The 11,220-nt window shown below is 42.3% G+C and overlaps 1 protein-coding gene across 10 annotated transcripts in view; it reads left to right on the top strand.

Moving 5' to 3' along the window:
- The first annotated feature begins 4,367 nt into the window (after window positions 1–4,367).
- The window catches only part of Gpatch2 (G-patch domain containing 2), a 170,184-nt gene continuing 163,331 nt past the window's right edge, over window positions 4,368–11,220 (top strand). For 7 of the 10 annotated variants that reach the window (XR_003849810.1, XR_003849808.1, XR_003849807.1 and 4 more), the window contains exon 1: window positions 4,368–4,706. Coding sequence is in view for 5 of the 10 variants with exons in the window: in XM_029564373.1 (XP_029420233.1) it covers window positions 4,639–4,706 (68 nt within the window). In the remaining 5 variants the exon portion in view is untranslated. Of the gene's footprint in view, window positions 4,841–4,864; window positions 5,053–11,220 lie in introns of those variants that run through there. The other 3 variants (XM_008834814.3, XM_008834816.3, XM_008834815.3) reach the window with 2 other exon arrangements.

Genomic DNA, 11,220 nt, shown 5'->3' with positions numbered 1-11,220 from the left:
TCCACCTAGTGGGGTCTCCATGGCCTCCCTGAACAAGAAGACAGGTAACTTGCCACAGTTAGAGGAAATTTTGAGAAATTTTCCATAGTCTCCTGGAACTTAGTTGACCTTGGAGGGTAAGGAGCAAAAAACTGTCCTTTAAGTTCCTTTGACCAGGTTAGTATAGTCTTCAAAGTACCAGCCTTGGCAGACAAAAGAAAAATGAGCAGGAACCCAATAGAGGCATGCTTTTGGAAGCTCTCGCCAAGAAATTCCAATGGACTCTGATATGAACATTTGAAATCTGCCCTTTTCTGGTTCCCTGTCTAGACCTAGTAATGCTAACTACTCTTGCCTTTACTTCTCCTTCACATCTCCTAGGTACCAGTAAAGGACTTTATTTTCTCTCTACAGTTAAGAGTTATACAATCAGGGAGTCTTTTAGATAGGCCCACTGAAGGAGTACCCCAATTGCCTCACCCCATGTCCCTGTTCAGCATGGAAGAAGTCAGAGTGGTCTGTGTCCCAATTCCCCATCAACAATTTGGGTAACCTCATCAGAGGATGGTGTGATGAGAATAGGAGGCAGGAACTGGCAGTTAGGATAAAAATACCCCCAAAGAAAAGTAGCCAGTTTCTTGGCTAAAAGTCACAACGTCCTTGGGCCTCTTAGCAACATTCTCTGTTCCAAAGGCCAAAAATGTCAAAAGTATTTGGGAGCTCTTATCTAATCCCTAAAAGATTTTAGGGTTACCTCTTCAGAGGCAAAAAGCCCCATTTAAAAACAATACACTAAGTTGTCAAGAAAAAGTGATAGGGAGAATCGGGAGGAGTTGGAAGGGAGGGAGGGGGCGTGGATTTGATCAAAACATCTTATATGCATATATGAAATTCTCAATAATTTTACAAGTTAAAAAAAACATGAAAATGACCAATGTCACTATTTAGTAATATATTTCTCAACAAAATCATCTTTTAACTTCAGCATCATTCTAGTGCCATTAGGTAGAAACACTTTTGTCACTGTGTTGTTAGAAGCAGAGAAGAAAGGCGCTAAGGAAACAGGAGCAATCAGACCTCTCCTCCAGTGGCTCTCTCCTGCCAATGGACCTGCAGGTCTTGGTGCTTCCTGCTCCGACCATCAGACCAGTTGGCAGGAAGAGAATTTGATCCGTGGGAATGGACAGCATTGTGTAACCTTGTATCTACAGTATGGGAATCTCATTTTCCTTTCCCCGTGGTTAAAGAACAGATACATCCCTCAGAAGGATGCTTAAGAAGTACAGTAAAACCCTACACAGCCTGTCCTACTGGACTGCAGAGTCCCTGTCAGTGAATTCCTGTCAGGAAAGCAGACTCTCTGGCCTTGGGACATGCTGATTCAAAATCTGCCTGTTTAACAAACTCCTCAGATGATTCTAGGGTACATGAAAGTTTGGGAAGAACCAGTGGATTCAACAACCGAAGGGAAGTGACAATAATTTCTCAAGGAGTTTTCCTATTTACAGTGTATTGATTAAAATTTTTACACTTATTGATTGTTCGTGTGTATAGATGAGTGCCCATGAAACTGTGCAGGGGACAGAGGACAACTTGCAGGAGTCAAGTCTCTCCTTCTACCATGTGGGTCCTGGGAACCAAACTCAAGTCCTCAGGCTTGAAGACAAGTGCCTTTAACAACTGAGCTTTCTCCCTGGTCCATATTAACATTTCATGATTATTTTTTTGCCCTAAATTATCAATGCCCTATTTTAAAAAAAAAAGTAGGCACATTTGAAATCTTGTTTCCTTTGTAATTTAATGACTTTCCTTTACATTGAAAGCAATATTTATAAATAAAATATTAGAAATGCTATTTTCATCATGGTGTTTGTCTAGAATGATTTCATTTTTCCAAGTAATCTCCAAGTTTATAGAAATATGCCTATTGTCAAAATCCAGGGGAGGAAGACAAAGGTTCACACCAAGGTTTATAAAGACAAATTATATTATTTGCTTATTGTGTATTTCACCAAGTTTGTCTGTCTTTCTCTCTCTTTTCCTTGCTTTATTCCACCCCCCTCAACCTCTCTTTCTTGACAGGGTCTCATGCAGTCCAAATGGGCCTCAAATTCAAGTACCTAAGAATAGAATTCAACTTCTGATTCTCCTGCCTCTACCTGCGGAGTGCTCCTGGCTTTATAGGGTCCTGAGGATTGAACCCAGGCCATTATACATTCTAGATAAGCACTCAATCAACCAAGCTACATTTCCAGCCCTTCATTGAACTTTTATGGAACACTGTTGAAGAGCTCTAAAAGTATAGATTAATACATTAACTTGAAACACTGTGAAAACAAAAAGAACACTTGAAAAAGTTCCTAGCACAATGGTTATATAATGTTCTCCCACTATGATTATCATTTCTTTCTCTCTCTCTCTCCTTTTTTTCTTTTTGAGACAGGGTCTTCCTGCAGCCTTGGCTGGCCTGGAAGTCACTATGTAGACCAGGCTGGACTTGATCTCACTAGTCCTGGGATTAAAGGTGTGTGCCACCACGCCCAGCTATTTTTTATTTTTTTATTTTATGTATATAAATGTATTGCCTGCATGTATGTAAGTGCACCAGTGTTGTGCAGTGCCTGCAGAGGTCAGAAGAAGGTGTCAGATCTGGAGTTATGGACCATTGTTAGTCACCATGTGGGTGCTAGAAATTGAATCTGGGTCCTCTGTAAGAGCAGCCAAACCTCTTAACGGCTGAGCCATCTCTACAGCCCCCTCATTATTACTTTTCAAGGTGTATAAACATGTCCACTTGGGCAAAATATCAGTAGTAGATTTTCCCATAGGGTCTTTGGCCTCCCTAGCCATAGGTTTTTGACCAGTTCTACAGTGCTATGCATGTATTCCCTCCCATGGAGCAGGCCTCCAATCGAATCAGGAAGGGGTGGATTACCCTCAAAACACTCATACCACTACTGCACCACTGGATGGACATATCGTGCCAGTTCAGTATTAAGCATGCAGGTTCTAAGCTGGGTGTGATCACTGATGACTTTTTCTCCCAACAGCCTGCACAGTACCATCTGGCACTCTGAGCCAGCAGGAGAGCAGCTTACAGCTCAGCTCCTGCTTTGCTTCTCTGGGTCCCGTATCCAGAGTGGATCACAATTATTTTTTAAATGCCTCTGTTCCATACTAGGCTGTCAGTATCAGGAGACGGAACTTATTTCAATTATATATTAATATCATAAACACAGGGCCTGAAAATAAAAGATAAAGATAAAAACTTAAGTGTTTTTATATTTAACTTAAAAACTGATTAATTGGAAGACTCAGTAATATAAGTATTCAACAAATAATTATTGTATCACTATTAGGTGTCAGGAAGTGTGAAAGACAGACATGGGAAACTGAAATAATGCCAAACAAGACACTATTCCGAGTTCTAGCACGAGATCTATACTAGCTCACAAAGACTATAATATTGAATTATGATTGGTGTTGTAAGAGGCACGTGGTAAAATAAGCAGTAGATAATATATACATCAGGAAGAATTGCTTAGCAGGATTGTATCATACTGACATGATTTCCACTGGTCTGCTATCTCACTGCACTTTACCTGAGTCTAATGGACTTTCTGTGATTTCTCCTAAGTTGTCAAAACTCCCAGGGTCGTGCCTCCAGAAGGTGGCTGTTTACATGACCCTTGTGCTGGGCAAGAAGTTTGGGTGTGGGGAGTCAGAGGGTGTTCCCAACATCTTCCTTATCAGTGTATTAGTGTATTGTATTGATTCCCTTCTCACAGTGGTTTAGAAACTTCACCTTAAGACAAATGAGTCATAGAACTGAGTTCCATGGTGTTTGTGAGATAAACCAAGCTGAAATTCCTAAGTGGACAGACGGACATTGTGACCTCACCTAACTAACTGGGCAGACTGGGGTACCTTCGGCCACTAAACCTAGAAATATACGTTTCATCAAGTTGTTCAGTGCTGTTTAAAATACTGAAAACACACACGCACATCTATCACCTCTCTATTTCTCTCCCTATCTATCCATCCATCCATCCTGAGTGAGGGACTCCCTATGTAGCTCAGGCCTGTCTTGAATTCTCTATATTGGTCAGCTGGTCCTAACTCACTGTCAGCCTCCTGCCTCAGTTTCCCCATTGAGGGAATACTCCGCCTTGGGCTTCCCTCACACACTTTGCTGTGCCGGCTTTTCTTCAGTTCATACCCAGCTGGGGGTACTTCTGGTCCCTAGGCTCGATCCCCCAACTGTGGGCATTTTAAGGGTCTGATCCTGCTTGAGGCCATGGGGGGAAGTGCGGCCATTTCCTGATCCAGGACTCTTCACGGGAAGCTTCCGCTGCTTCCGTCTCTCTCCGTTACTTACTTACCGGTTCCTATAGTAGTACTGGGTTTCTAGAAACGACGACCGAGCCTGCAGCCGGGCTAACGTGCCCATGACCTCGAGGCCCGGGCTTCACCGCTGGTGCGACTGTCGGTCTCCATGGCAACCGTGTCGCTCCGCTGGTCGCCACGGACTCCCTTCCGTTTCCGCTCCCCCAGTTCCGGTCCCCAGCTAACTGCACGGAGTCCGAGTTCCTAAAGTGGCAGAGTGAAGCTTCCCGGTCCCCTAGAGGGACAGGAAGGGCCGGCAGCGCAGGGCAGCGAATGGGCGCTTCCGGCCCGCGGCTTCCGCCTCCCCGCCGGCTTCCGGAAGTCGCCCGCCACATGCTGAGGTGCGCGGTGGAAGTAGCGGGTGCTGCGCGCAGGGACTCTGTCCTCGGGCCTGAGCGTCGAGGCCGCGCTCCCGGGGGTCGTTCATGTTCGGGGCCGCGGGGCCGGTCGGAGTTCCCGCCGCGGGCGACGGCTGGTGAGGCGGCGCGGGCCGGGCGGGGACCGGCTGGGACCGGCGGGGGAAGGGGCCCTGACCAGCGGCTGCACCCTTCGGGCTTGCTCCTCTCTGTCCGATCAAAGTGTGCACATCCCCAGTTCTAGAAGTTTCCCTGCGGAACACCCCAGTCTCGAACTCCATGCCTGGTGGGTGCAAATCCTGACACTGTTCCAGCTCCAGGGCTAGCTCAGGTGAGGTGGGTGTTGTGCAGAGTGCCAGGTGAAATGTGGGGTCAGCACAGTGTAGGGTGTTTGTAGTATGGTGCTATCCTCCTGGAAGGCTCTGGACTAGCTCAGGTAAGGTGGGTGTTGTGCAGAGTGCCAGGTGAAGCTTGGGGTCAGCACAGTGCAGGGCTTTTAATCTCCGAAGCCCCTTCACCAGTTACACTCCATTCTATCCTGTGACACTAGAAAAACAGTACTTCAGAGATTTGATCCAAGTTTCCCTGCAACTGTTGGTCCCACAGATAAAATCTGGAGTTTGGAGTTTCTGGTTGGAAGCTCCTAAATCTGCCCTCCTTTTCTCCTGAGGCTTTTTGCAGAATGACACACACGAGTAGCTTTCCACTGGCAATCCAGAATTTTGTTGGCAAGTGAAAGACGCGATTGAAAAGTTCATCCATTCCCAGATTCTGCAGTACATAGAACACGCGAAATTCTAGTGGTCGGTGATCTCGGACAGACTCACGTCACCCACAACTGAGAAGTTAACAGAATATCTAATGCCAGATGTTTTGTTTGAATCAGATCATTCTGTAGTTCATTTTATAATAAGTATCGATTTTGTTGTGATTTTTTTAAGCTCTTTTTTTTTCAGTGAGAAAAATAGGGAGTGCTTTCTTAAGGAGCCTCGTGAAAACTGTATAATTAGCTTGGCATACAAGACACAGCTCTTAGTACTTCATTTTATTGGATTTGGCAACTGTACTTACTGGTGCAACCACCACACGAAACAAGATGAAGGAAATCTCCACCAGCCTGTGGTGTCCCTGGAAGTGCGCTATTATCATTTCTTCATTCAGGGTCTTGGTATGGAAGGGAAGGGAAGGGAACTGTGTTGACTAGATTGGTCTGCTCTTAGCAAGAAGGGGCTCTGTACGGGGTTGACTTAAAATGCGGTCTTCCTTTTTGCTCACTGTGGACTTTGCATCAGCCTTCATAGATAGCTTGTAGCCCTTGTAAATGGGATACTGTGTTGGGGTATATTGCCTGATTATGGGACTGCTCTATTCAGCATACTGTTTTTATTTGCTATTTAACTCATTCTTTCTAATGACACCAAAGTATAACACCAACCAGTTTCTATTTTTGAAAGAAATTCTTAAAATATATCTTAATTTATAGAACGAATGTGTTCCACAAACTGGACTCTTTATTTACTTGTTAATACACACAGCTGTCCAGTCACTCAAACTTCTTCCTTCCCTCTCCGCCCGCTTTTCTCTTTTCTCCACTTTCTTTTTCTGTTCCCTTTTGAGGCAGTGTTTGCTGTGTAGGCCAGGCTGACTTCTACCTCCTCCTCCTCCTGCCTCAGCCTCCTCAGGATTGGGATTATGCAATTTTCTGTTCATTTGTTGAACATTTATGTCTTGCACGATTGTTTCATCCAAATTGTGAAACCCCATTGCTGATGGGTTGCTCCCGCTAAGCAAATTGGTGCTCGGTTTTGGTTTTGTCTGTGTGTCATGTCCTGTAAACCTTTTGAGGTAAGTGCTAAGTTCTTTACATTTTAGATAAGGTAGGTTTGGAGACCAAGATAATTTAAATAATTTCTCTAAGTGTTTCATTTGCATTGTGAGTTTAGTGTCCTTAAAGAAAGTTCCTGCCAGGCATTGTAGTACACACCTCTGATCCCAGGCCTTGAGAGTCAGAGGCAGGTGGCTCTCTTCCAGGAGGAGGCCACCCTGGTCCACATCATGACTTCCAGGCAAGCTGTGACTAAGGAGACCCTGTCAAAAAACAACAACAACAAAAGAAAATTCCCAACCACCCAGACATAGTCTATGTCTGAATATCTATCAGTATATAAATCAGATAGTACATGCCCAGATTTGTTAACCCCCCCTGGAATTCCTGAGGTATTCTATTTATTTAACTTTCAAAAAACTGTTAAACAGACTGAATTCTGGATTCTCCTTCAATTTCATTCCAATTTAGTAGTCTGATTTTCTTTAGGTCTAAAACACTACATCGGTAAAGACGGCATGTTTTAAGTACCTGATTATTTTTTTCTTCAACTCTGTTTCCTCAACAGTTAGATGTTTAATTCAACATTCACGTTAGTTAAAGATGAAAGTAATAGTATGATTTGGGGCAGATAATTTTGGTACAGCTGTGTTTTTATGTCAAGCTAGAAGACTTTAAGCCAGTTTTTATAATTTGCATTTACCTTAACATTTACTTAAACTGTTAGAGTGTCTGTCTTGTTAATGTGGCAGAAAATTTATAATCCACATTGTCTGCAGGTTTTAGTTGAGTTATACCTTTGTTGTTTGTTTATATAGTCATCGACTCATTCTTTGGTTTGTATATCCAATGCATTCTTTTAAAAGTCAGGTTCTATATGTAAGGCACTTAAAATTAATTCTCAGCTGTCTTCTCATTGCTAATATAGAATTCAGGATATATAGATTCAGTAAATACTTACTGAGCAATTGCCATGAATAAGGAATAAACCAGACCATTTTTTACCCCTACCAAGAGCTTGTTGACAGAATGAATTATTTTTTAAATTCTGATTTTTTTGTTTACTGTTTTGTTTTATTGAAACTTAAAATATTCCATCAAAGTACTCAGGAAACTCCAGGAAGCAGAAATATTAAGATGCCTGTTTTTTCAAGGTCTCAAATTCTAAATTTTTGTCTTTTTTGACTTAGATTCTGACTCTTATTTTAGGCAGGTTTTTTAATTTTTTTATATTTATTTTTTTAAATTAAAGACAGGGTGTCATTATGTAGCCCTGGCTGGCCTGGAGCTCATTGTTTTTGTTTTTTAAATGAATAATTTACATTTGAAAGCAATTGAGTTCAATAAGAAACGTTTTGGATGAGTTTTGAGGTCATTAAGTGAGGTATTAAGTGAAGTAACAGAAAATCAGAAAATGTTTTTCAGGGCTAATAATGAGCCAAGCTTATTAAATCATTAGGTTGTAAAGTAGAATTAGACTTTTTTTTTTTTTTAAAGTCAATCATGGTTTGATTTTCAAAATGTTGTTAAAGAGGAAAGGAAGCTTCCTCAGGTGTTTCTGGTTGTCAGAAGTGACAGAGCAGATCCTGACAGGAGGCCCTGAGCTAATGCAGGTCAGTGGAGCTTTTTTTGCTCCCTTACTGTTTGTCAGAGAACTTGATGATTCTTAACAGGGAAGGATTTAGTTTATAAGCCTCTCCTTGCTCATTTATATCTGTATCTTAAAAATGTGTGGATAAGATAGATCTTTCTTCCCTCCCTCCCTCCCTCCCTTTTTTCTTTCTTTTGAAAAATCCTAGTGAGTTTATTGGGCTCACTAACTGAGCAGTGGGTGAGGGGTTACTTACCGAAGAGTGTGTGACCCCCCCCCCATTTAAGGCCACATTAGAAAGTCCACATACTAGTATGAATTCTGTGACCTTCTGGCAGGGCCACAAAATGGTGAGTGAGCAGGCCTCCTGGGTTTTCAGCTGTGTACTCTAGCAGCTCCCCGTTGCGCAGCTCAAGGCGACAGGTTGGCTGGGTGGTGTGGCTGACTCTGGCCCCTCCTTTCCTGCTGAGCCTCAACAGTCATGTGTTTGTGATGATCCTATGCCACCAGGTGAAACCAAGCTTGACATTCGGAGGACAGTTTTATGCTACACACCACCCCTTCCTCCAGCTCTTACATTCTTTCCACCATCCACTTCCTTAAGAGTCCCTGAGCTTTGGAGGGGGTGACATAGATGTAGATGATCCTTCTTCCACTGTGGCAAGATACTGAACTCTTGGGCCTTTTCATCATCTGTGTCCAAGACATGGATGTTGGCCCAGCTGGGTGGTATTTCTCCTACTGGCCCTTGTAGCCTTTATGAATTTATTTTCCATCCTTGTTTCTTCTGGTGTCCTTGATATCTTCCAAGTGGGCTCCACGTAGAAGAGTGGGTGCTCCCCCTCCCCCCATTTAAGGCCTCGCTGGAAAGTCCACACCCAAGCATAGATCCTGTGATCTCCCAGCAGAGGCACAAAATGGTGAGAGAGATATACCTTTTTATTTTAAATGAGGGTTTTGGACCATTTTTTGGGCTTGATAGCATCTTTAAGAAGTCCATAAATGTTCTAAAATTATATGCAACAGTCTGTATGTGCTTCGTGATTCCTGAAAAAGGTGGAACACTTTTGCTTTTCCTGTGATAGCCTTAGGCTCTGTGGTGAGACTGTATCTTAACAGAAGAATGCTTTGCTATTTTAGGACCAATTTCTTTTATTTGTGGATAGAGGTTGTTGAAAGATGAAATAATTTCCACAACTTTTAAGTGCTTGCTCTCATCCTCACAAAGTCCCTTCAGGATAGATATTACATCCATTTTTATGATGAATAAGCAGAATCAGAAGATAAGTAGATTGTCCCAGGTCTTATGACTACCCAATGAAATGGAAGTCAACTTCCAGATTCACAGCTCTGTTCCACATCTAATGCTCTCAGCAGCCTCCTTCCAGCCTTTTCTTTCTGCAGAGAATTCTGTCTCATTTACACACTTCATAAATATGTAATTTCTCTTACTCCAACCCAAGTTCCTAAAGGAGAGATTATTTCTGGCTAGTAGATAGGCCACAAAGTTTCTGCTCTAATGTAATGGCTGACATTTACTGGTGGGGTTATTCTTTTTTCCTAAAATGACACCCCATATATAAAAGGAGAAAGTTGAAAACAGTTTATGCATTTATTCATTCTTATTATGTAGCCCAGGGTAGCCTCAAATTTGGGAGATTTTCCTGCCTCTGCTTCCCAAGTGCTGAGATAAAGACAAGAGTTACCATCTAGGCTGTAAGACGGTTCTTAATTTTAAAATATTTTATATCTGTGTGTGTGTGTGTGTGTGCGCGCAAGTGCCCACAGAGGCCAGAATAGGGTATTGGGCCGCCTGGAGCTGAAGTTATAGGCAGTTATGAACTGCCTAACTTTGGTGCTGGGAACTGAACCTCAGGTCCTCTGGAAGGGCACAGACTTCCTCTGTGTTGAAGTCAAGTGGTTTTGGGACTTGAACATAGAGCCTTTAACACAGCCCCAGCTCACTAGCTTGAGATACTTATTTTTATAAGTAACCATATAATTAAGGGAAGAAAATTTTAAGTTCCAATAGGCAGCAAAAAATTTTAAATTTGTGAAAATTCTCTCTCTTATTTTTTTTTTTTGGTCTCTTAGAGACAGAGCCCCAGCTATCCTGGAACTGGCTGTGGAGACCAGGCTGACCTCTATCTTGAAGAGATCCACCTGCCTCTGCCTCCTCAGTGCTGGGACTAAAAGTGTGCCCTGGATCATTTTGTGTTTAATTAGTCATAAATTGTTAACCTCTCCCTTGATGTGGTATCTGACCACTTGTATGTTTCTTTACCCGCTGCCATATTCTACTATTATGTGTTGATTTTAATCTGTACTGTTTGACTATTTGCTGTATACTTTCAAGACCAAATAGCCTTTCTAAACAACCCTTCTTGTCTTAAAGTTCAACAGCTAACATGCTATGGAATCCCATCACTGCCTTCTTAAGTTTGTGAGTAGTCATAACATATTTATAAGCATTGTTGTTGACTTTGTAGTGAATTTATATTCATACAGAATCTAACATGATTTTTCTTCTTTTAAATTTTTGAAGGTCAACTGAGATTGTCCTTAGCAAGTGTAATGTACATTTAGTTGTTTATTAATAAAATTACTTAGCAGAAGAAGCAGTCCACGTTTCAGAGAGCTGAAGATGCGGATATTGCTGTGTATTAGGTGATTAGTAGTAATTGGTTTCTATTTTTCCCTTTCCAGATACTTAATAACTGAAGCATTTCAGTTATCTGTGGAACTTTTTGTTTGTTTGTTTTTAAATTAACTGGTCGGTTTATTCAGTAGATACACATTTAATTGTCCTCTTGTTAAACTGATGTTTTCATCGGTATCCAGGCCTGGGACAGGTATTCTCTGGGCGCCCTTAGGAACAGCAGGTGTCAGTAATGGAGCCTCAGAAGGCGTGGTTATCAATGTACTAGTTGGGAGTGTCTATTTCCTTACTCTTGCTCTCTCCACTTAATCCTTTTTTTTTTTTTTTTTTAAGAAGGGGCCCCCTGTAGGGCCCGCTGACGTGGAAATCACAATTTAAAACAGTCTGCCTGGGTGTAAATTATCCTGCGCTCTCCCCCCGAGGG

The sequence above is a fragment of the Nannospalax galili genome, unplaced genomic scaffold (assembly GCF_000622305.1).
Source record: "Nannospalax galili isolate Female #2095 unplaced genomic scaffold, S.galili_v1.0 scaffold657, whole genome shotgun sequence".
NCBI classification, from domain to species: domain Eukaryota; kingdom Metazoa; phylum Chordata; class Mammalia; order Rodentia; family Spalacidae; genus Nannospalax; species Nannospalax galili.
The sequence above is the reverse complement of the archived record's forward strand: the minus strand, read 5'-3'. Positions and strand labels throughout refer to the sequence as shown.